Below are 23,794 nucleotides of genomic sequence, written 5' to 3' on the forward strand. Positions count from 1 at the left end.
TGGATTGGACCTGGCCGGCATGGAGGAGGAGTAGCAAGTCAATGCTGGCTGGCTGGCTGGGATTGTGTGCATTTGGACGCCGGGTATCCGGCTTATAAGCCCTCCTTTTCAGCCATTCAACCATGCTGCCCCCCCCTTTTGACTCCTGCTCCTCTCAGCTCCTGACTCCCAGCTCCCAACTACTGGCAATTTCAAATTGTGCGTCACGTACACGCATAATGGGCAAAAGTAATGAAAACATATGAACAGACACGCAGGATGCAGAAGGTTGAGGTTGAGCCAGTAGGCACTTGCAATTGCAAATGCACAAAATAATAATTTCGCAATACGCGCAGTTCAATTACAACCAGGAGTAGCAGCAGCAACTGCAGCATCAGCAGCAGCAGCAGCAGCAACTGCAACTAGCTATCATTCTGGGCATTTATTTTACAATGCATTGCCGTAATATAATTGATATGCTCTAAGTAATTGGCGCTGACCACGCGAGCAACTTTTCATGTTGCGATTGGTGATTCCTGGAGCTGCTGCTGCATGTTGCACGTTGCTGCTGCAAGTGAGAGATCAAGCAATCGATTTGTATATCGACGGGATCGATCCATTCGATCGCCCCACTGGCGACATGGCGGACCACCCCAACTGGCCGAGCGGAGCCTAATTGCAGTAGCAACATCATGCCAACAGCAGCAACTACATCATTTTTAATGCCCTAAATCGCGGTACGGTTGTTAAATTTTGTTTATAAATCAGAGCGAGGCCACTTGGGCCAATGCTGAAAGCTTTACGCTTTGATGTCGCCAACGAAAACTGCCATTTATGGGCAATTAGGCATCGATTTGAGTCGTTGCTGCTGCTGCTATTGCTGCGGCCGCTACTGCTGCTGCTGCTGCTGTTTTGCTGCGCGGATCCTGTGAGCGCCATTAATGCAGTGTGCAACAAATCACGGCTGCAATTAGTGCGTGTTTATGACTTTCGGCTGAGAGGGCGCCATTTCAGCGCTTCATAATTTTTTCCAGCTTAGTTTGGCCAAGCCATCGCACCCCTTTTGACTTTTGCGCAGCGTTTAGGCTGCCGACAATTTGCATGCAGCAGCAGCAGATGCAGCAACAGCAACATGGAGCAACCGCAGCAATCGATGATGGCCAGTCCATCGAGTGGCGTCAATAATGGCCTGTCGTTGGCCATAAACGCCCGCTGGCCATATTGTTTAGCCGATCGTTGTACTTGTTCGCCGTCCAGCGCACTAATTGCCGCATATCGATGTGTGTGCGCGTAATGGCATAGATCATGCTAATATAATTACACGCTGGACAGCAGCAACATGCCGTGGACTGGGATTGGGAGCCATCACATTTGATATGAGGAAGAGATCCCAATAATTGTTCGGAATTAAGCTTTTAAGAAAAGGATCTTTAGATTTACGATTGCTGACCGCCTTCAGTTCGGCGATGCAACAACCCGGCCTATAAATAATTTCTATATCGCTGGCCCGGCTTTGATGATGGCCTGATTTGGCTGCGGGGCATTATCTCTGGCTAGTGATATATCAAGTGGCCGCAGCGGCGAGCAAAGCGCATGTTGCTGCTGACGCTTCATCGCTGCCAGCCAAGAAATGCAATTTTCGGCAGCAGCAGCAGAAGCAACTGCAAGGCAAAAATGCATAAAACGGATGAAAAAAAAATATATGTACATATATAAAATAAAAGAAATGGCAGATATTCGCCTATGCTTAAAATTCCAAGGCAAATTGCGGGCAAGCGACCGCATCGGTGTTGCATGTTGCATGTAGCAAGTTGCTGTGGCTACGACGAGCCACATCAACACAATTCAGCGTCATCACAAACATCAATTGACCCTTCGGTGCTTCAGGATCAAGCGTAATAATCGCCGGCATAAAAACGCTTTGCACTTTTGCGCCACAATAATGGCCGAAAGGTTGCAAGTGGCCTGTTGCAAGTTGCCTGTTGCAAGCTGCCAGTGCCAGTTGGCTGTTCCCAGCATGCATATGTGCCTTGACCATGATAGTGGCCTTTGCCTAATGCCATACCATCACGTATCCACATGATTGCGGTGGCAATAAAAGACATAAAGTGTCACCAATAATAAAAAAATATTTAGAAACACTCAGATGAGTTTAAATATACGTATGTCTTCAGTTATCTATTAATAAATAAAATAAATCAAAAATGTTCTAATGTTATAGATTCGTCGCCAGCTGTTTTAAGCCTTGTCAGCAACAGCATTTTCTTTTTTTGCTCCCATCAACTTTAAAGCTTCAACATTCTGGCCAGTTTATTTCCTGCCTTTATTTCGAAAAAATGCGCAAATTCAGGATGGCTGAGTTCAGTTCGGCGTTGTTTTGTCAGTTTCGAGTTAGTCATTCTAAAAACATTCATTCATCAATATACATGAGAAGAAAGGACATGCTGGGATTTTTGACTCCCGACTGACTGTTTCTACATATATCCTTCATGGGGTACTAATAATATCGAATGTATACCTTCATGCTGCTAAAAGTAATTAAATATTATAATGGCCATTTTCGTCACTATTGATGTTGCCCGACTTTTTCATAGACAATTCACTTTAGTCGAAGGGTATTCCATCTACGTATCCCAGCATCTCACATTCTGGTCGGCTTTTATTCTGTACAGTTTCTTTTGCTAGATTTTTATAGCACCCGCCCATGGGGTCAATTCTGCACGCTGGCCGTCATGTGTGCCCTGGCCTAAGCCCAAACCCAAAGCCAATTCCAGGCCTAGGCACTGGGCCCATACCCATAGCCACCATACCCACATATCCAGTCCCAAATCCATGGACTCATATAGCCGTGGATGGCAGAGCGAAACAAGTGCAACACGAACTGCTTAATGGACTGGGCATGCACTCTGAGCGACGACCCATCAGTTCCTCAAACTTGGTTCCAGTCGCAGTCCCAGTCGCAGATGGAGCCTCCATTTCATGGCCATGTGAGAAGAAGACATCTGGGTCCCAGACACTCATTTCCCGGCGAGGTGTGTGTGCAGGTTAATCAGCTTTGCCAGCGGGCTTTTCATCAAAGAGCGAGCGGCACCCACACAGGCGACACCACATTGCACTCAAAAAAATCTATGACCAACAAGGAACAAGCATGAAACATCAAGAAATATGCCTATGTTGCCATTCTCACTTGTGAGATAGAAGAGAAATATCAGGAATTCGATGAGCAGTTCAATTTGTTGAGTGCACCTTTACAAAGAGCACAGATTAAGCATACGACGTGTTGTGCAGTTATCAACGCGATGCCAACGATTCCTAACGGAACGCCGTGCGTCGTCCCATGGCGGAGGTCTGTGCCCCAAACGCTCCACCTTGGTCTTCGGTAATTTATGATTCGCAGCGCACGGCCTGCAAATGATCTATTGCCCATTGCAGTTATCCAAGCGGAGAGTAGGTGGAGGAGGGAGGCAGCCGAGGACTTTGGATCGGCACTTGTTGCATCAGCATCGGGCGACGACCATAGCAGCCACAAGTGATTTCTTTCGCATCGATGCCTCCAGGCGCTGCTGACAGTTACAAAGTGCGCCCACTAGTTGGCGGTCAGGTTAAAATGACCCAAACTAAAAGCCAAAGCAAAGCCGAGGCACAATGCATATACGCGTTGTCGACGCCATCTCCCTAGCTTTGATTAATGGATTTTTCGTGTTGGCTTCGATTCTGGCCACGGCGTCATAAATAAACTCTAAAAATGCAACAATAGGCAAAAGGTGGAGCACGTCTGTGCGGCGCATATATATCATTGGTAAACTTTATTCTTAACATTTACATACAACGCGTTAAAATTACTTGTCCAATTGTTTTTTACTTTAGATATTACAATTATATGCCTATTTCATATATGGATATCGTAGGTGAAGTGCTTGAAAAGTTGAAAATAACTGTTTACACAATAGAATTCTATGTCAATTTTAAACTAATCATTTTAAATCTGGCTACTTACTAGTTACAATTTTGTGTGTGTTTCGGCGGAGCGAGGGACTTGGAGAGCTAGAAAACGTTCGAGTGCCGAATAGCACGCTCGTAAAAGACCTATACAATTCGAGCTGACTTGGCTCGTTCCATTGCTTTTGCTAATGCTGATCCTTTCGCCGTGGCTTCTGCTGGTGCTGGAGTTTTTGCCGATTGCTTAGACCCGCTGATCTCGCCCTGCCGCTTGGGACACTATAAGGACGGCGGATCGTACTGGAAGCCCGGGTTGTTGAACTTGAAGCGCGCAATCTCAAACTGCAGTGTCTCGTATTTGATGTCGGCCAGTCGCTTCAGCTGGTGCGCGATCTGCTGGGCATCGCTGCTGCTCAGCGCGCTTGTCAGCGAGCTAGGTTCCCGCTCCAGCTTTGTACTGTGCAGCGGCGGCACGGCCTGCATGTTTGAAATGCAACGCGTCGCATTTTTAACTGAAAGAAGTGGATGAATACTAAATGAACTACCAAACTTGGGCAAAGTAAAGCGGCATAGTTACCTTCGTAGATAATTTGCTCCCTGGGCTGTGTGCGCATCCGCTTGACGGGCAGCTCGCCGTTGATCAGCTTATTGCCGGAGGAGGCCGTGCCCGGATTGATGACGGCGGCAGCAGGCCTGCGGGATGTGACGTACTCGACGGCGTGCGGCTGCTCCTCCTCGACGTGCTCGAAGGATGTGTTGTCCACGACGATGGTGCGATAGGTTCCCCCGCCCGTATTGACCGCCGTTGTGGACGCGGTGATGCCGGTCTCCGCTAGATTCTCCTCCATCATGTCCTCGTGATCGACATGCTCTTCCACCATCTCCTCCTCGTCCACCTCATCGTTGATGGCTTCCTCAACGGCAGCCTGCAGTTCCTTTTGAAATGCCGCCGAAGTACGCTGGCCCAGTTCCTCCATCTCGTCGTCGTGCTCATCCTTTTCGGACTTCAGATTGATCATCGTCTCGCCGCCGGTGGTGGGCACTTTGCCAAAGAGATCGAGTGCGCGCGTCTCCACGGAGGTCATCGAGATGTCCTTTTCCGTGGACAGAAGGCTGCGTCTGTACTTGCAGCGGGTGGTGTTTTTCCAATCGTTTAGGCGCTGTTTTTGGAGCAGGATATTCGGGATTAGAGGAAACATTATTTGAAGCCTGTTGTGGTACTCGTACCTTGCGCCACTCCTCCGGCGTCAGTGTGGGTCCGGAGCTGCACTTGTTTAGCCGGTCGGAGAGCTCCTTCCACTTTTTGGTCAAGTAGTTCAGGTCGTAATCGCGCGGCACTCGTCCGGTGGCGAAAATGGGGTCGCTCTCCATCATGTCGATGTACATTTGGTATTGCTCCGAGGAGGTGCGTTTCTTGCGGCGGTCCATCTTGCCGTTCATCCGGGTATACTTGCTCTGTGCCTGCGTGCTCGATGCCGTGTTTAAATCGCTAGCAAAAGACCTAAAATGCAAATTGACGCCACCAAGCGATGCGAAATGTTCACCAAACAATTAAACGCGTTTGGGATTTTCTAGTTGCATTTTGCTGCTGTTCGCGCAGGGTTGTATTCGGCACGGCAGTGGTGCGCATCTGGCGGCAAGCGATAATGCAATTAGTCGCCATGCGATAGTTTTAGCTAGATGTGCAATAATTAAAAATATCACCAAACATAAGTTTTGTTAAAATAAAAACATTCCTGTGCATCTATTTAATTTTTTTTTAGAGGAAACAGAAATGATTCTTCCCAATATTTATTAGCGGTTTCATATAAGTCATTAATACATTTCAAAATATATGTGCAAAAAGTATTTCGTCGAACGATATGAAAACAACAGTCTTAAAAACGACTAATTGGTATAACGTACACACTACTCAAGAATTTGTTTTCAACGAATGCCTACTGTACTCATTGAACGTTCCGCGTCTTTTAATTCGAGGCGAAATCAGCAGGTCCCTCTGAGCTCACATATTATATTACATTATACACATTATTATATTATGTGCATGGCTAGCAGATCGAACTGGGCTATAATTCCGGAACGAACTCGAATCCGGGATTCTTGTACTGGAACCGGGCTATCTTAAAGTGCAGCGATGCCTCGTGTATGTCCGAAATGCGTTTCAGCTGCTCCTGAATTTTCTCACTATAGAAGGCAGACGGTTCTTTCGCGGCAGATTGTTCAGATGTGACATCCGAGACTGAAATCAAGGTTATTCCCTTATAAGATATATAGTATTTACATTAGATTTGCGTTTACCCACCTTCGTAGATAATCTCACTGGCGCCATCGAGCCTTAGCTTTTTCGCGGCACTATGACCATTGATGACCGTTGGGTTGGCTTGCTCGTGAGGCTCCGCTATGAACTGCTGGTACTGCTCCTCCTCATCCTCCTCCTCAAAAAACTCCTCCATATTCTCATTCTCTTCCACAATCTCTTTATCCTGTTCCTCTTCCTCCTCCATCATGTCCTGCAGGCGCATCGAAACCTCGCGAAAATTCGGTTCTAAGGAGAAGATCTGCAGGGCTCTGTTCTCCAGAGGAGTCATTGCATTGCTCTTGTCATCCGAATTGATGCTGCGTCGGTACTTGGAGCGCGTGCTGTTCTTCCAGTCGTTGAGGCGCTATAAGCATGACACGCTGTGGGCTTGTACACTCGATACCCAAATGGTTGCAACATACCTTTCGCCATTCCTCGGGCGACATAGTGGGACCCGTGGGGCACTTGTTTAGCAGATCGCTGAGCTCCTTCCACTTCTTGCCGTCCTGGGTGCGACTCAGTTTGTTGCCCGACATCAGGGGATTCTCCTCCATGAAGTCTAGGTATACTTCGTATTGGTAGTACGACGTCCGCTTGTTGCGTCGATTCATTTTGGGGATCCAACTTATGACCAACAATTGAAAACAAACAAATTGAAACAGACGCCACAAAAAGGCAATAAAGCAACGAGCTATCGATAACACAAGCAATTAAGGCTCCGCAATTAAATACCAAAACTGAAATACCAAACTATCTTAGAAAATAACAAAATAATTATTATGTTCTCCTTGGTTTGAAAAGAAGTTATTTATAGAAGTTATCAAATTGTGTAATAAATCTAAAAATATTTAATGTTCTCAAAATATCACATTTTTTAACATAAATTGGTCTAGTTCTATAACAAGTTTTTGTGTATTTCGTAATTTTTTAAACAGAGCTAACACTGCTATTTCAATCAAGTTCAATCAGAGAGAAGAACAGTTAGTAGACACCTCACTAAATATATTTTCCAAACATTTTTTATTTCCAATATTTATTCAGAACTAATTCAAAAGTATACCAATCTCCGTGCTCTGCAGCATTTAACGGTACGCGACGAACGGTACTACCATAGTGGTCCAAAAACCGAGTTTCCTTCATTTTCAGGTGTAAAATTAACAGAGATATAGTGCGATTTCTGGCCCGAAAATTGTGCTATATCACGGGACAGGCCACTGACCACCACATAGACCGCAAGGGAATACGGATAATGCGGCCACTGTCCCGGAAAAGGCCGCTGGAAAACGAGGCATGAGACCCGAATTGCGAACCAGATGATATAGTAGCGTGCCAGCCAGCGAGTGCAAGCGAGAGAAGGCGAGAGGAGCAGAGTGAGAGAGAGAGGAGGACAGAGTAGACACAAAACTTCGGCCCCAAGTTCTCGCCCATCTTACGGCCGATTTTACAGCGTATATAGCCGCTATATAGTCGCCCGAATGGCGGAGGAGAATCCCGGAGGTCTTGCCGGCATCGTGCCCTATTTGGGAGTGGATGAGTTGGGCGCATCGGTAATTGTGGAGCCGGGATCGGAAGGATCCAATGTCGGAAGCCGGACGCTACCGGCTGCGGCCATGAAGTTTGCTGATCTCACCGAGAGCGGCAGTGAGTCGGGAGACAACGAGGCCGAGGAACCCGTATCCGCTGGCCCGGATAATGCCAACGCCATCGGTGAGGCGGGCACCAGTGCATCCGCCGCGGAGGAGAACGGAACAGTAGAGCGCACCTCGCCGCCGCCCAATTGCGCCATCTGCTTGTCCCGGTGCAGGAGGAAGTGCTTCACGGACTCGTGCATGCACCAGTTCTGCTTCAAGTGCCTGTGCGAGTGGAGCAAGGTGAGCAGTCCGCAGGCTACAGCAAGCAAATGAACAAATATTTAAATCCTAATTATCCTCGATTGCAGATAAAGCCCGAGTGTCCACTGTGTAAGCAGCCCTTCAGGACCATCATACACAATGTCCGCACCCTGGACGACTACGATCGCTACCCGGTGCAGACCACGTCGCCGGTTCCAACGGAAAATCCATCCCTACGTTTCCACATTGTGAGGCGTCCCAGGTATATGCCGCTGGTGCAGAACGAGGCCGTCATTGTCAACGACATCGAGGCGGCCATAGCGGCAGGAGCTGCTGGTGAAGAGGTGCTTCCGGCGGCAGAAGTAGCAGCTGGCAGGCAATCGTACAGCCGCTTCGAGCCGTATCGCTCGGAGCTGATGAATTACTACCAGCACGACCAGGATGCAGCCACATCGGGCTCATTGAGCCAGCTCTGGCGACGTTATGTGTACGATAGAAAGCTGTATGCTCTGCCCGTCAGCGACAGCGTGACGGGACACTTTCGAGAGTGGAGCGCCCGTTTTTACAGGTCCGTTCGTATACTTGAAACAGCATAGTTACCCATACTGATTTCGATTTCAAATCTTTGCTTATAGAAACAATCCTGCTCAGATTCATCGCCTGATGCCTTGGATTCATCGCGACATCATGTGCCTACTGAGGAATGCTGCACATAGCGTGAACACTGTGATGACGCTGATGAACGACCTCCTGCCCATGACCAGCTTACTAGGTCCTACATTCCGTCGCCGGCTGTCGCCGTATCTCGGCGAGCGCACCAGTCACTTCATCCACGAACTGTTTAACTTTGCCCGCTCCCCGTATGATATAAACGGCTACGACCATGTGGTGCAGTATTCGGCACGAGTGGCCGAGGAGGTGGAGGTGGATCTGTTGGACATGGTGGAGACACAATCCTCGAACAGTGATGATCTGCATTTGGAGGTTGGAGATGCGGATGCTATAAACCCTGACTTCTCTCCGGACTGGAGCCCCCCTAGGGTACGCCCGTCGACCAGTGTGATTGTGACCAATCCTGGTGCCACACATTCCTTCAGCGTGACAATGGCCAGTGATGGCAGTGAGCTGCCGGGGATTTCCATACGCCGTACAACCAATGTTGGCTCCCAAACGGTGGCCATTAACCTAAGCATGAGGCGCCCAGCGGCGGTTGCCAGCGAGGAAGCGGAAGTCATCGAGATCGACGACGGCGATGCGGCCGCAAATGCAGAGGTGGCGGCTATCAACGATGGCAGCAACACCAGCAGGAGACACGCAGGTGCTACTCTTCCAGTGAGTGCGCACATCGAACTCGGGAGCAGCAGCAGTTCCGGCGATGAGGATGAGTGCGTCTTTGTGCTGGAGCTGAAGCCACCACACATGCGCACTCCCGAGCAGGTGAGCCTCGACTCAAATAGTGACTCCGATGTGGTGTTCGTAAATGAGCAACACGAAGCTGCGCCGGCCGCAATTGCCGATAACCGGGCGACACAATCCCCGTTGGATCCGCCCTCCAGGGATCAGGGCCTGTTTATGGGACCCAGCACAAGTGGTGCAGCGGCCAACAGAGGCAAGAACTGGAAGCTGGTCATGGCGGAGACACGGCGCCTCGATCAGTTGCGCACGCTGCGCTGTATACGTTCAAAGAAATCACGCCAGCGGTCCTCAATGCCTGCCCGCAGTGACAGTGGCAGCAGCCCCAGCAGCTGCTGCAGCAGCTCCTCCTTTCACTTCAGCAGCAGCAGCGATGAGGATAGCAGTGACAGTAGTACCACCACTTCCGAGCCACCCAAAAAAAAACCACGCAAGCGAGTGGCGAATAAAAAGCGCTCTAAAAACGGGTCAATTGGGAAAAGGACATCTCGTAAACGGAAGGCCAAAGACCAGAATATTAAACACGAGCAGCTGGCAATGCTGGAACAGCAGCAGAAGAGCCAACAGAAGCCCCAGCGACAACCGGAAAGCAGCAGTGACAGCTCAAGTTCGTCCGATGACGAGTCAGGTGGCGATAGCAGCGAGTCATCTGGTAAGTGGTTTGGGAATCTAGACGGATCTTATCAGCATGAACGAATGAATGTATGTATTTCATCACACTATCTGAACAGGAACGCACTAGAATGATCTCTAAAAACACTAAAACAACTATTTATTATCCTATCAGATCAAACTTTTACACTTACTTAAAAAAATGAGTAAGACGAGTTCTAATCATACAAATTTCTTTTCTAGGTCAACCCAACACGAACAACAACAATTCCAGCAGCGATTCCGATGATGATAGCACTGTAAACCTGCAGCTCAGTGCTTTGCGCGCCACACTAAAAGCGGAGGCAACTCTGGAGGATAGGAAACCAGTAAAACTGGAGCTTCAGTTGCCCGATGACGACCAGGCGGGGCCACACCACTCACGGATGGCTCCAGCGCCGAGAGAGGATAACGAACCGGGTTGCAGTGCACCGAAACGGCGACGCAGTTGCAGCCACAGCAATCAGTCCAGCCAGAGTGCCAGTTTGGCCAGCAGTTCGACAGCCACCTCGGGCTCAGCTCCAATAAGTTCGTTTGCCTGGAGAGTAGCGGGCTATTCCGGCGATCCCCTAATGCGCGGCCATCCGGCGATTGAGGAGCACGACATAGCCAACTCCCTAATCGAACTGTCCACTCTAACGCAGCCTGTGGACGTCGGACTCTTCAACGAGCATTCTAATTCGGCAGATAATTCCATAGGCATGCTGCGCAACACGTTGTGCGACAGCCCACAAGCTTTGACTGCGGATGACGCCAATCTAGATAACTATTTCGATACAGATGCGGATCCGGAGGCGGCCAGCCATGAACGGGATGCCTATTTGCTGGAGGCCGCAATCGATGTGGTTGGCGAAGCAGAGTTGGAAACCGCGGAGGATACAGCCACTGCCACCGAAGAACAAGATGAGGAGGATGAAGAGGATGAAGATCAAGAGGAAGACGACCAGGAAGAGGAAAAAGCTGCGGATGAAGAAGAGGAAGAGGAGGAGGAGGAGGACGACGATGATAGCGACAACCACGATGAAAACGAGGAGAATCGGGGGCTACTGGCGTATCTAGCATAAGCCACTGATTTTGATTTTCATTTAAGTTGCTAGTTTAAGGGAATGTTTAACTGGTTTCCGTATTGTCTTGTTCCGATTCCTGAAATCCCCAAACCCCTTAACATAATACTTGTAATTGTAATTGCTATGTAACTGATGTATTCTAGGCCTAAGATTGCCATTTTAAGTTGTACATATATAAACACCAATAATAATAATAATAATAATAATAATAATAATATCTATTATGTTTACACACCCATCCATGTCTTACATACATATATACCCCCCTCGCAAGACGCATTCTGTATCCTCCTGAAGAACATCGATTGTAAATGTATTCACTTAGGTTAGCCGCAGCTATAACTAACTAACTATAAACAATGACAACTAACTTTACTATCGTAGCTTTTAAATCGTAGAACTAGCGCTGATCATGTATGACGAGGGTGTTAATGTTTTTTGCATAGGTGGGCGTGGCCAGTTATGAATTTTAGTGAACTCAACATACATACAATGAACAAAAGATATCTGTAATACGAATCAAATACATAATAAATGTAAAGATTAAATGTAAATCAATGGCATTTTATATTTCGTAACGATCTAAAAGGTATTCTCGTTGGATCAAGGATGCTCGGCATAGGCACCTTGCGAATTTTTTTAAAAATATTTGCATATTTTGTTTCAATTCACCGTTTCCAGTGATTTCAGAGTATATTCTATTACCAATGTCCCCACGATTTGCAGGTTAGTTTATGGCTTTGTCTAAACAGTCCCTTACGTTCCACACTTGACATTAGGCATCGTGTAGATGTGCCCCAAATCAAAACGTGCCACAAAGCCGTTGTGCCTGCGCAATAAACAAAACTTTTTCGCTGAGTTGTGCTTGGGAATTGTTTAAAGAACGAGCTAATTGTTTAGTTCCTATAACGTAAATACCGTATCATATTGCATAGCTGGAAAAGTTCCATTTCGCGAGCGACAGTAGGCAGTGAAATTAGTATAAAATCGAATTTGTGATTGACAATTTCGGGAACTTTCGGTCACGTGTAAAGTTTCGGTTTTTTCTTCAAGGAATTTTGACATTGTGGAGTGCAGCAACAATGATGCCACGGCACATGGTCCAATGGCGCATATATGTCTACGCCAATTCGCTATATTCTCTGCCGGATCGCGAAACACGCGACTTTCGCGGCTGGTCCCCTGAATATTTCCGGTGAGTTTTTACCTCCCCCAAAAGAAAAGGGAAATTTCCGCCATGTTCTCATTTCTGCCTTTCCTTGCAGTCTCAATCCCTTCGAGATTCATAGAGTAATGATGTGGGTGAACCGCGATGTATCGGTGCTGATCAGGACCAGGAAGGCGGATATTTTCTATATGTACGAGACCATCAAGAATCTGCTTCCTCGTCTCTACTTGGACAGCGAGGAGTTCCGAAAGCCCATGACCTACTTTTTTGGTGCCAATACGGACCTGTTCATCCACGAACTGATCAACTTTGCCCGTTCCCCGTACGACACTCTAATGGCCTACGAGTGCAGCACCCAGTACCGGGCCTTGATGGATTTTGATAATGGTCCCAGTACCTCTGCGAAGTCCAAGGATCTCGAGTTTTTGTCCTCGAAACTGCACAGCTTTGTAGACTTTACGCGCCGCATCAACTACGACGATTGCGGTGGCTTTGAGGCGGATCTGGAGCTGGAGGATGAGGATTTCGGCGAGCTAGACGATATGATGATGGAATGCTTTGGTGCTCCATTCTTGATGAAGATGGACGGAAAGCTGGTGACAGCCCGAATCATACCAAGCTCACAAGCTAATGCATCTAACCGGGGTCAGGTGAATCAACAAACTCAATCCCAGGCCCAGGCACAGCCTCAGGCCCAGGCCCAGACCCAGACCCAGACCCAGGCCCAGGCCCAGGCCCAGGCCCAGGCCCAGGCCCAGGCCCAGGCCCAGGCCCAGGCCCAGGCCCAGGCCCAGGCCCAGGCCCAGGCCCAGGCCCAGGCCCAGGCCCAGACCCAGACCCAGACCCAGACCCAGACCCATACCCAGACCCAGGCCCAGGCCCAGGCCCAGGCCCAGGTCCAGGCCCAGGTCCAGGCCCAGGTTCAGGTCCAGGCTCAGGACCAGGTTCAGGATCAGCTCCAGGGTCAGGCCCAGGCCCAGGTCCCGGCTCAGGCCCAGGCCCAGGTCCCGGCTCAGGCCCAGGCCCAGGTCCCGGCTCAGGTCCAGCAGTCATCAGCTCAGTCCGCCCAGCTACTCCTCCCTGAGCTAACGCAGGCGGTGATGCAGGCTCAGCAACGACCGGTTCACCAATCCCAGCAGTCGGGACAGCAATCAGGACCTCTACATGCCGCAGTGTCCGCCGCCTTGGTTGCGCCTCTGGAGGATCTGGAACTCGGGTTCGCCATCGAGCGCAGCATGTTCGTCGGAGCCTCATACGATGATCTCGCTCGAGGAGGCGAGTTCGTCCTGCCAAATGGACAGGTGTTGCGCTTTGGCAACGCTAGCCGTTCTGTGCGCCCTCCCAACGGGAATGAATCCGGCTCCGGTGTCATGAATCCACCACCACCACCACCCGTGCCGAATAATCCGCGAAATGCGTCCGCACAGCAGGGCCGCCGCCGCCGCACGCAAAACCAACGCTAGGAGGGATCCCTAATTACAATATCCTGTTGCTACATTTTCAACTCATGTATAATACAATCGAGTGCGCCGAGGTATTTGTCAATGGCCTCTCGCAGCACAGACAGCTATAAAGAAAAGGGTTTAAAGGACATTAAAAATTGATAACGATAACGGGAAAAAAGGATGGCCCATCAATAAGGACACGCCATGTAATATTGCGTGCCAAATATGCCTTTAGCGCATATTTCCCTTTGTCTTAATTTCGGCAGAAAAGGTAGCTGCAAACCCCACACACCTTCCCCCTCCTTCCACATCCCCCTGTCACATGGCGCATGAAAAATTGAATTACACGCACTTTTGCGCATAAACGAGGGAGCTAAGATAAAAAAAAAGCAAAAATGTTGAGTGAAAAATGCGGCCGATTTAGGGTTTCCGCTGGAGGAATGGGTGTGGAGGTGCCCCAGCTGCTTGTGGTAGCAAATTCAGGTCCAGAAAATTGAGTTAAATATTCCCTTTTTCGGTGCGGCTTACTTGTTTTTCCCCTCATCTCTTTTTTTTTTTTTTTGGTATTTGGTTTTCGGGAAAAAAGGTATAATATAATTGTCCTGCCTGCACGGTAATTCAATGCATATTTGATTTTATGATTCTTTCGGCACAAAGAAGCATTAATGCATATCGAATGAGGCCCCAGAAATCGAATCGAATCATCATAATTGTCAGAGGGCATAAACTTGCGCATTTAACCGAAGATGAAAAGTATCCACTTTTATTGAATTATAAAACTGCCTGAATTTTTCCAAATCCCTAATCAGCATCTTTGTTGAAATTTAAATTGTTTGAAATTTCATATTATTTCGCAGCAAAAGGATTTGCCTAGCTTTTTGGAACAACTTCGATTTAAATGGAATTTACTAATTCGTTCTCAAAACTCTCGACTGCACAAGGGATAATCCCCGAAATCCAATCGAATCATTCCACATAGCCAATGTGAAAAAGTTGAGGCGTCGAGGCGAAGTCAACTGTGGAGGGAAAACTGCATCTTCAGGCTGTCCAAAGGACTCCATCACCGCCAGGATCTCGGCTTGGCTCTGGAAAAGTTATCCCTCAGTCTAAATGTCATTAGGGTTTTGTCGGCTGCATTTGCTTGGCTCGACTGACAAACTAATTTGCGTAATGTTGACGAAAAACTTTTTATTTGACTTGCTGACTTGGCCCACAGTCACAGCCCACTTTTCCCAGATCCCTGCCATTTTCCCTACTCTTTTTCATTACTATTTTTTTTTTTTTTGTGAGCAAGACACGCAAGAAATAAAAGCGAGACGATTCAAAACTTTGCGCCAGTTTGCACTGCATTTTGGAGATGTTGAAATGGGGCGGGCTGGTAATTGTGAGGCTAAAAGTAGTTTGGTTGCCCGGATTTAAGTTTGAGTTGCAAATTACGCCGCCGACTTGAATTAAACGTTTCAGATATCACGCATACGCACCGCTGCCTCGCAGGCGCCAGCCGAGGGATCGTTAATGTGCATTTCATGGAAATGCCCGGCTCGATCTGCATAAAATATTCATACAAACGCCGCGATTTCACCGACACCCCAACAAATTATCGCGCTCAAGTGTTTGCTTCCGAGTGTTCGTTGGTTTATCTCGAATTATGCGCGTGGCGCTGCGGAATTAAAATAATTTCCACATTCGCCGCTGCGAGCAATTAATCAAGACCGCCGCTGACTGATATGCGGTGACTGATATGCGGTTATAAGTTCTTCTCATTTGGGCCCAATGTTTTGGGCCAAGTTTTGATTTACGGACATCCGCCGGCCACCTGTCGCCGGTCCCTTTGGATCGCCACACTTTTGTACTAACCCTCGGCAAAACCCTTGACAATCTGCCCATCGTGCCACTCGATATCCCGCTGCAATGTGCCACATTCGTTTTCACTCTTGTCTTGCCTTAGATTTCCGCCACCGACGTTCTTCTTCCGTGGATGCTGATTTTGCACTGAAAAAAAGTGGGCTCAGCTTCTTTACACCTAGCTATTATTCTATTAACCATCAGATAGGAGAAGTATGATTGTTGATATTAAGTTTGAGCTAAATTTCATTTGATACGATTGGAATTATTGCTAACTTTGCATTTCCTGTATTGTATATTTGGCATATTTATTTAGTGCATATTTATGCCAGTGCATTCCGCCTTTTTTGCCCCTTTTCGGCATTTGCCAACTTTAATATGTTGGCACAGCACGGAGGCACGGCTTTTGAGACGAGTTTCCATTACATTGCAGCGGAAGCCGGATGTTGAAATTGTTGAGGTTTCTCCGCCAGCTCGCAGAAGTGTGTGTGTGTGTGTGTGTGTGCAGGGTGTTGTGTGCGTGAGGGAGGGGAGTAAGCAGCTTAGGAAAACTGCTTGCAAGGCTGGCGATGTTGAGGAAATTGCCAGGAATACCATGGCTACTGCGAAGCGATTCGAAATCGAATCCGGACGCAAACACGAAACCCAATCGCGCTGCTTTCTTTAAATGCTCAATCAAAAACTTCTCACGGATTCTTGGGAAATGATTCAATTTTTGCGCAATTGTCACAGCTTAACTCTTAAGCAGAGACTCGCTCGATTACGTAAGCGATTTGGAGTGGAAAAGCCATAAAGCAGGCATCACTTTTCAATAAACACGCATACTTTGCATATTTGGCTATGTATGATTCAGCGCCAAAATAAGTTGGCAATCTCCGTTTATTTTCTCGTTGAGTTGCTTAAATAAATATAGTAAAATCGGGTGGAAAAGCATTTTCTATTTTCTTAGGGTAAATAAATATTAATATGCAGCGAGTTTAATGCTTCACTTTGGGCAAGCACAAATATTTTCCTTTTAAATGGTGTTATACAACCGTATAGAAGGTGAAATTTAAAAACTTCATATGGAATTTTTAGGTTCAACTTATTGTTTTTTTCTATGAATGCTTTAAGGCCACGCTTAAATAAATGTAATAATTTTTTAAATGAGCGATTTTCCGATATTTTACTCTGCGTTGGCCTGTTGCGTGACTTTATGTATTCGTGTTTTTTTTCCTTTCCTTTCCGCTGCCGCTGACTTTCCACTTTCTTGGCGGAGAAAATGCGTGTGTCATAAATCTACTCCAGCGCCTTTCGCTTAAAATCAAGCTATTTATCACAAGGCGGCGAGGACGACGTCATGCTGCTGCGGTGGCAGCCAGGATACAAGGATATAAGGATGCCTGGATGCCTGGATTGTGGGCTGGCAAGATGTGGGAATGCCAGAAGAACGCTGCGATGCCGTGGTGCCGCCGCACTCTTATCATCATCGAAGTGGGTCGGGGGCGCATATGTTCCATGGCTGTTGATGCCTCTCCGCAGGATTTTTTATGGGTCTGCCAACGCGGACCGCTTGCTGAGGTAAAAAGTTGCGGACAACAAACTTTCCTTCTTGACGGCTCGACTCTGTTCCTTTTTTTTTTGGGCTGCCTGCTGCGTGCGAAGGTGACAAGAATCCGGTAATTTGTGACTCCAAGGTTAAATGTTAATGTTTGCCATTATACAAACATTTGACGTTTTGTTTTGGCAGCAGCGGTGGCGGCAGTTGAAGCAAACGGGTTATGAACACGTGCGACAGTCCAAAGGGTCCACGTTGCGTATACGTTATTTTTTATGCTCCTGCTAATTTGACTGGCGCCAGGTAATAATGCTCCCCCGGCCTTGAGCCAGTCCCCTGTAGTTTGCTTAGGCTGTCGGCCATAATTTAAAGAAGCCAAACTAAACATTGCCAAGGGCAATGTTTACGCTTAACTGTTTTTGGCCACCGAACGGAGTTTCGCAAGTCCAAAGACCGTGCAGTTGGTCCTCGATAATTTGATAAAAAAAAATAGATAATAGAAAAAAAATAAATTACTTACATTAAGAAATCTCATGTTATGCTTGTATTGTTTTTTTTTTTTTACTTGAATTAATATTTTTTATAATAATATACAAGGATATTATAAAAAATATAATTACCATTCCATGCGATTAAGATTAAATCCAAAGGACTATCATTAATTGCTATTTGTTAAAATTATTTAAAACGAATTCAATTAAATTTTGTGAAAACCAAGTCAGAGCAATGTTCAACTTATTGAAGCTGTACCGTACTCGGGGATGACCTTTCGGGTTCAGCTTGCGAGAGACTTGAAATGGCTGCTGGGCGACCGTCTTAATGGCAGCTCCGAATGTTGCTAATGTTAATTTAAGAAAATATTCCGACCCGGCCATCTGCGAGTGGATGTGCGTGTGTGTGCGTGTGTTGCCTGGAAACACTTGCGGTGTGGCAGCATTTGTGCATTATTATTTGCGGTCAAGTCTTTTGTGGCTTGGCCTTTTAGCATATCCAAACCCCTTTGAAGCCGCAGCAAATGGCAGTGCCAGCAGCGGACTAATTAAAGGAATATTCATTTCAAAATACTTGTAGCTCCGCCGGAAATTGCACACCCACACACACACATTGACACACCGCTTTGGCTGGTGGGCGGAAAATTGCGCGCGCGAGAAGTACATTGAATTGGCGCTCGTGGGAAATCTCGAAATTTCCCGGGTCGCGCCGGCCCGACAGTGACAGGTGCGGCTGTCCCCAACGCACGAAGGTTGGGCCGTACTCACAGCAGTAGGCACAGCTCCAAGGGTCCAGGGATTGCCCGCCGTCGACGATCTTCAGGGCCATGGGGCAGGACAGGGTGAGAGTAGGAATCAACTTTCTCTTCACTATTTTCTCTTCCTTCCGTGTTGTTGTGGAGGCTGACAAGTGCCAGTCACGTCAGCTGATCACGCAGTCAGCTGGGATAGCAGTGCTGGTAAACGGCAAAAGCTCCCAGGTCTGGCAGCGCTGGTCGGCTGCACGAGCCCCCTGGCATAGGTGGCGCTTTCTACCCAGTGCACTCACTGACGAAAGTTGGCAGCTACGGAAGCCACCAAACGATCTGTTCTCCGGGCGTAGCATACATATATGGGCGGCCAACGGTTATCCTTGGCAACATCCCATGGAATCCCGGAGACAGCACCATGAATCGAGCAGGAGAGGCAGAAGATTAGTGTTAAAAGTCAAGGAGCAGACCAATAGCCAACCCCCCCCGCGTAGGCGGCACACTTTAAAATCGGGGCTCTGGCGACCGAGCTGGAGCGGTATATCTCCCACCGCAGCAACCTTTTTCTGCCCTGCTCACAACACCACCCCCACCCAAAGCCCACGGCGCGTCTGACCCAAATTGGGCGGCTACGTGGCCTGTGCCTGTACTCTTGGCAGCCGGGCATCAGCAAAACTAAAACCCATTCTGCGTCTGTGCCAAGTTGGCCGGCAGAATGGTCTGCGTCTGCGCCGCATCGGCCGGCAGTGTACCTAAAACCTGGCGAGAGGTATAAAGCCGCAAACCTGGCAGTAGGAATAAAATGCAACAAAAAATCAGAATGTCTGGAAAAAACAATATTACTCCAGGTGGCAGCCACATATGTGGAAATCCACCCTCGGCTAATCCCGAGGCTAGGGCACGGATTCTGGAGGCCCTACCCAACATTCCCCCCATCCCCGCCCCGACGGCGGCACACTTGGCCGTCGGAACAAGCAATGCAACAAGTGCAAGCAAAGAAGAGGAGAGCTTGGCGTTTGGAAAAAGGTCAAAGGTTTTAAGGACCCCACCCCAAAACCCGAGCGATGGCACCCCCAAGAGACCATTGGAGGCGACATCACCCCCTACCAGAGCTCAACTAGCAAAGCGGGTCAAGACCCCCCAGCTAGAAATCGAGGAGATGGGAGAAATCCTGGACGACCTTCTGACGAAGGTCAACCTCAACGGGGTGAGGAGCATTAATCTGGCAATGAAGAACTCATTCGCCAGATTGAAGGAGCTCCAATTAAAGCTGCGCACTAGGCTGCCGGAGGCGGAGAAAACGAAGGCCGGACGTACGGCAAAAGCAGATGCTAGCCAACAGACCACCCCTAAGCTCCCATCCGGCCTCGAAGAACCGTGCAACGCTAAGGGCAGCCCTAAGCCAAAGGATCGCACGGCGCTGTCTGCGAAGAGAGCCCAGCGACCCGACCACCAGAAGGCTGCGGGACCCAAGCGCCCACCAAGGGCTCCGCCCCAAGCCACTGTAGCGGGAAAGAAGTCGCAACCAAACTTGCAGCAACCGCCCGGACCGCGCAAGAAGAGACCGCCGAGGGAGAGACCAGATGCGCTGGTTATCACCCCCACAGCTGGCTTACCTTACAGCGAAGTGCTGTCCCTGGTCACAAGAGGGCAGGACGCTAGGCTCAGGGCCATCGGGGAAAACGTAGCAAGGGTGAAGAGGACGGCCAAAGGCGAACTGCTCCTCGAACTACGTGCCTCAGCCCAAGACCTGACGCAGAAGCTCAAGATGGACATGGGAGCGGTGCTAGGTGACCGCGCCAGCCTTCGCGCGTTAACACAAACCAAGGTATTTGTGATTCGCGACCTCGACGAGCTCACCACGGAAGACGAGTTGAAGAGTGCCTTGGAGGCCCAGGCAGAGGTCCCTGCAGCAGTCGTGGCTATCAAGAGCCTTCGGCAATCGCAGTACGGAGGGAAGACTGCGGTGATAGCAGTCCCAGCCAATCTGACGGACCCGCTGATCAAACGTGGCAAGCTGAGGGTAGGATGGTCCCAATGCTTGATCAAGGAGCTGGAGCCACGCCAAAGATGCTTCAGATGCCTGGAAGAAGGCCACATAGCGGCCCACTGCAGAAGCACCGTGGACAGAAGCCAGTGCTGCTTCAGATGCGGGACCGCGGGACACAAAGCCGCCGAGTGCCCTAACGAAGCTAAGTGCTTCTTGTGCGCAGACAGAGGTAGCCAAGCGACCAACCACCAAATGGGCACCCGGAAGTGCCCATTGGCGGGTAAAGGAGCACCAAAGGCACTGCAATGATGCGGCTGATTCAGCTAAACCTGAATCACTGCACGGCAGCCCAAGACCTGCTAGTGCAGACGGTGCGTGAACGCAGAGTGGAGCTCGCTCTACTTAGCGAGCCCTACCGAACGCCGGCTAGCCCAGACTGGGCCTTCGACCGCACCAAGAAAGCAGCGATCTGGAGGTGCAGCAGAGAAACCCAGCAAATAACCGATGTTCTTTCGGACATCGGATTTGTTAGGGCCAGGGTAGGCAGATGGTGGGTGTACAGCGTATACCTAGCCCCCAGCCTGACCCTAATCGCACTCAGCCGGGCACTGGACAGACTGGCAGCGGATGCTAGAGGCCGCACCCAGGTCCTAATAGCGGGCGACTTCAACGCATGGTCAGAGAGCTGGGGCAGCTCAACCACCAATGCGAGAGGCAGGATGGTGCTGGAGGCTTTCGCGACGTTGGACCTGGCTCTTCTTAACCATGGAAACCGGCACACGTTCAGGCGCGCCGGACTGGGCTCTGTGGTGGACCTCACCTTCACTAGCGGCTCGTCGTACAGGCTAGCGAGGTGGAGACTCAGCGAGGACTACACTGGCAGCGACCATCTGGCCATCATCTGCGACCTGGGAAGCCCACCCTCGTCCCAAGCCCAGACACCAGCCCAGGCCAGGATTAAATACAAGACGGACTCTCTGGACACGCAGGTGTTTCGAGAGCAGTTCCTACCCATGGCGAGCAGACAAGGAGCCGAGCTGACGGCAGTGGAGCTGATGAGACGGCTGAAGGCCGCGTGCGACGCCAGCATGCAATCGAGCAGGCCGCACAGCCGACAAAGAGCCCCTGTCTACTGGTGGAACCAGGAGATAGAGACGGCTCGTCGTGAGTGCCTCTCCGCCAGACGTCGCTACCAACGCGCGAGAGGTGCGGAGTCCTTTGCCGAACGCCAATCCGAATACAGAGCCCGCAGAAAAACGCTTAAGTTAGCCATAAGGGAGAGCAAGCGCAAATGCTTCCTCGACCTATGCGACTCTGCCGACAGCGACCCATGGGGAAGTGCCTACAAGGTGGTGGTCAAGAAGGCGTACACCAGGACTCCTAAGCTACTGGACCTAGCGATGCTCCGCAGTGTAGCGGAACACCTGTTCCCTGTGATGGATGGGTTACGCCCAGCCGACCCAGCCACAGGGGACCACGTCGATTCCGACGCCACGGTCAGCAGTGACGAGATCCTGGAGCTGGCAAAACTGCTGAAGGACGGCAAGGCCCCCGGACCCGACGGCATTCCGAACAGGGCGCTTCGGCTTGCTCTCCAACTCCAGCCAGACTCGTTTGCGAAGGCATTCACCAAATGCCTGGAGGAAGGAGTTTTCCCGAGTTGCTGGAAAATCCAAAAGCTGCTTCTCCTCCCAAAACCAGGGAAACCACCCGAGGAGCCTTCATCGTTCCGGCCAATATGCCTCATCGATGGAACTGGCAAGCTCCTGGAGAAACTGGTGTGTATTCGGCTTGAGAGGGCTATCGCCGACGCGGGTGACCTCTCACGGTCCCAGTTCGGATTCAGGAAAGCGCGGTCCACCGTCGACGCTGTCAACAGAGTGGTCGAAGTAGCGGCCCAAGCAATCGACGGCACCAGATGGAAGGGTGGCAGCAAAGAGTACTGCCTCATGGTCACTCTAGACATCAGGAACGCCTTCAACACAGCGAGATGGGACCGGATCCTAGAAGCACTAATTGGCTTCAGCGTCCCAGCCTACCTAGTCAGGATCATACGCAGCTATTTTTCTGATCGGGTCTTACTGTGCGAGTCGTCGGAAGGCGTCTTCAGGCACCAGGTCACCGGTGGAGTCCCACAAGGCTCGGTCCTCGGCCCGCTTCTGTGGAACACCATGTACGACGGGATACTTCGTCTACCGCTGGTCGGGAGGAGCGAGATCGTAGGCTTCGCGGACGACGTGGCCTTGCTCGTTGTTGACAAGTATCCCGGCAAGGCCGAAGAAAGCTGCAACCAAAACATCAGGGCCATCGAACATTGGCTCAGTTCAATGGGGCTAGAGCTGGCGCCGGAGAAGACTGAGGCTGTCCTGATTAGCTCAAGGAAAGCGGTGGAGACGGCCACCGTCGAAGTAGGCTGTACCAAGGTGTCCTCCTCTCGGGCAATCAAGTATCTGGGAGTCATGATAGACACCAGGCTTTCGTTCCGGGAACACCTTGCCTACGCTAACTCTAAAGCAGCAGGAGTAAATCGGGCGCTTTCAAACATAATGTTGAACTCCCGAGGCCCAAAACAGGCGAGCAGAAGGCTACTGACGAGCGTCACCCGAGCGACCATGCTATATGCCGCCCCGGTGTGGGCAAAAGCGCTTGGTACCGAAAGCTACGCCCAGGGCCTAAATGCTACCCACAGACTTTCGGCCTTACGTGTCTGCTGCGCCTTCAGAACAGTGTCCAACGCGGCGGCTTTGGTGATCGCAGGGATACCGCCTCTGGACCTGTTAGCGAAGGAAAACGAAGTGGTCTTCAACCAAACCCACGGTCGAAGACTCTCCCCCGGCGTCAAGAAGGCAATTCGAGCTGAAGCAAGGCAGCACACCCTGGAGTCATGGCAGCACAGGTGGACCAACGAGCCCAAGGGTCGTTGGACGCAGCAGCTGATACCCAACCTCAAGCCGTGGCTAGAGCGGAAGCACGGCGACATTACGTTCCACCTAACGCAGCTGATCAGCGGGCACGGTTGCTTTCGCAGCTACCTGATGCGCTTTGGACACGAGGATGCGGATGACTGTCCATGGTGTGGAGGTGGTCGGAGCGAAACAGCTGAGCACGTTCTCTTCTCGTGCGGTAAATACACTAGGGAACGGAGCTCCCTGGAAACCGTACTTGGCGGCAGACTGAATGCGGACAACCTAGTCCCATTCATGCTGCAGGGGGAGGCGGAATGGCAAGCGGTCAACAGCTTCGCCGCAGCGATAACCACCGAGCTCAGAAGAGCCGAGAGAGCCAGGAGGGTCCACGAGTGAGCAAATCCTGATCGTCCTCGCGAAGCAATGCTTCACGGCCATACCGCGGGGAGTCCTGGATTTGTCCTCTTAAATGTTATATGTTGT

The 23,794-nt window shown here is 49.9% G+C and overlaps 4 protein-coding genes across 6 annotated transcripts; 2 read left to right on the top strand and 2 right to left on the bottom strand.

Moving 5' to 3' along the window:
* Window positions 1-3,766: 3,766 nt before the first annotated feature.
* Window positions 3,767-5,487, bottom strand: LOC116800530. 2 transcript variants are annotated; one of them, XR_004361458.1, is made up of 4 exons: window positions 5,146-5,487; window positions 4,496-5,078; window positions 3,977-4,430; window positions 3,767-3,914 (listed from the first exon to the last, which is right to left on the bottom strand). XR_004361458.1 is itself a non-coding variant. In XM_032715994.1 (3 exons), the coding sequence occupies exons 1-3, from the start codon at window positions 5,356-5,358 to the stop codon at window positions 4,198-4,200; spliced, it is 1,029 nt and encodes a 342-aa protein (XP_032571885.1). In that variant the 5' UTR covers window positions 5,359-5,487; the 3' UTR covers window positions 3,767-4,197. The 2 variants fall into 2 exon arrangements, 1 of the variants encoding a protein (XP_032571885.1); XM_032715994.1 differs by having other exon boundaries at window positions 3,767-4,430.
* Window positions 5,488-5,693: 206 nt separating this feature from the next.
* Window positions 5,694-6,908, bottom strand: LOC116800576 (histone acetyltransferase KAT6B). Its single transcript, XM_032716325.1, has 3 exons — window positions 6,640-6,908; window positions 6,221-6,581; window positions 5,694-6,157 (listed from the first exon to the last, which is right to left on the bottom strand). The coding sequence occupies exons 1-3, from the start codon at window positions 6,826-6,828 to the stop codon at window positions 5,985-5,987; spliced, it is 723 nt and encodes a 240-aa protein (XP_032572216.1). The 5' UTR covers window positions 6,829-6,908; the 3' UTR covers window positions 5,694-5,984.
* A 296-nt stretch (window positions 6,909-7,204) lies between these two features.
* Window positions 7,205-11,734, top strand: LOC116800457 (E3 ubiquitin-protein ligase Topors). 2 transcript variants are annotated; one of them, XM_032715559.1, is made up of 5 exons: window positions 7,205-7,305; window positions 7,364-8,088; window positions 8,157-8,617; window positions 8,685-10,114; window positions 10,318-11,734. In XM_032715559.1, the coding sequence occupies exons 2-5, from the start codon at window positions 7,693-7,695 to the stop codon at window positions 11,175-11,177; spliced, it is 3,147 nt and encodes a 1,048-aa protein (XP_032571450.1). In that variant the 5' UTR covers window positions 7,205-7,305; window positions 7,364-7,692; the 3' UTR covers window positions 11,178-11,734. The 2 variants fall into 2 exon arrangements, with proteins under 2 accessions (XP_032571450.1, XP_032571449.1); XM_032715558.1 differs by lacking the exon at window positions 7,205-7,305 and having other exon boundaries at window positions 7,315-8,088.
* Window positions 11,735-11,984: 250 nt separating this feature from the next.
* Window positions 11,985-13,961, top strand: LOC6609882. Its single transcript, XM_032715567.1, has 3 exons — window positions 11,985-12,375; window positions 12,446-13,148; window positions 13,389-13,961. The coding sequence occupies exons 1-3, from the start codon at window positions 12,263-12,265 to the stop codon at window positions 13,809-13,811; spliced, it is 1,239 nt and encodes a 412-aa protein (XP_032571458.1). The 5' UTR covers window positions 11,985-12,262; the 3' UTR covers window positions 13,812-13,961.
* The last annotated feature ends 9,833 nt before the right edge of the window (window positions 13,962-23,794 follow it).

The sequence above is a fragment of the Drosophila sechellia genome, chromosome 2R, assembly GCF_004382195.2.
Source record: "Drosophila sechellia strain sech25 chromosome 2R, ASM438219v1, whole genome shotgun sequence".
In the NCBI taxonomy this organism is placed as follows: domain Eukaryota; kingdom Metazoa; phylum Arthropoda; class Insecta; order Diptera; family Drosophilidae; genus Drosophila; species Drosophila sechellia.

What these genes read in the sequence shown, in the direction of transcription:
- LOC6609882 (XM_032715567.1), top strand. Translation starts at nt 12,263, where the DNA reads ATGATGCCACGGCACATGGTCCAATGGCGCATATATGTCTACGCCAAT. An exon ending in TGGTCCCCTGAATATTTCCG is followed by an intron (nt 12,376 to 12,445) that starts GTGAGTTTTTAC and finishes CTTTCCTTGCAG; the next exon opens with TCTCAATCCCTTCGAGATTC. An exon ending in AGGCCCAGGCCCAGGCCCAG is followed by an intron (nt 13,149 to 13,388) that starts GCCCAGGCCCAG and finishes GTCCCGGCTCAG; the next exon opens with GTCCAGCAGTCATCAGCTCA.
- LOC116800457 (XM_032715559.1), top strand. Translation starts at nt 7,693, where the DNA reads ATGGCGGAGGAGAATCCCGGAGGTCTTGCCGGCATCGTGCCCTATTTG. An exon ending in GCCTGTGCGAGTGGAGCAAG is followed by an intron (nt 8,089 to 8,156) that starts GTGAGCAGTCCG and finishes CCTCGATTGCAG; the next exon opens with ATAAAGCCCGAGTGTCCACT. An exon ending in CGATAGCAGCGAGTCATCTG is followed by an intron (nt 10,115 to 10,317) that starts GTAAGTGGTTTG and finishes TTTCTTTTCTAG; the next exon opens with GTCAACCCAACACGAACAAC.
- LOC116800530 (XM_032715994.1), bottom strand. Translation starts at nt 5,358, where the DNA reads ATGAACGGCAAGATGGACCGCCGCAAGAAACGCACCTCCTCGGAGCAA. An exon ending in CGCCGGAGGAGTGGCGCAAG is followed by an intron (nt 5,079 to 5,145) that starts GTACGAGTACCA and finishes CTCCAAAAACAG; the next exon opens with CGCCTAAACGATTGGAAAAA. An exon ending in GGAGCAAATTATCTACGAAG is followed by an intron (nt 4,431 to 4,495) that starts GTAACTATGCCG and finishes CACTTCTTTCAG; the next exon opens with TTAAAAATGCGACGCGTTGC.
- LOC116800576 (XM_032716325.1), bottom strand. Translation starts at nt 6,828, where the DNA reads ATGAATCGACGCAACAAGCGGACGTCGTACTACCAATACGAAGTATAC. An exon ending in CGCCCGAGGAATGGCGAAAG is followed by an intron (nt 6,582 to 6,639) that starts GTATGTTGCAAC and finishes TCATGCTTATAG; the next exon opens with CGCCTCAACGACTGGAAGAA. An exon ending in CAGTGAGATTATCTACGAAG is followed by an intron (nt 6,158 to 6,220) that starts GTGGGTAAACGC and finishes CCTTGATTTCAG; the next exon opens with TCTCGGATGTCACATCTGAA.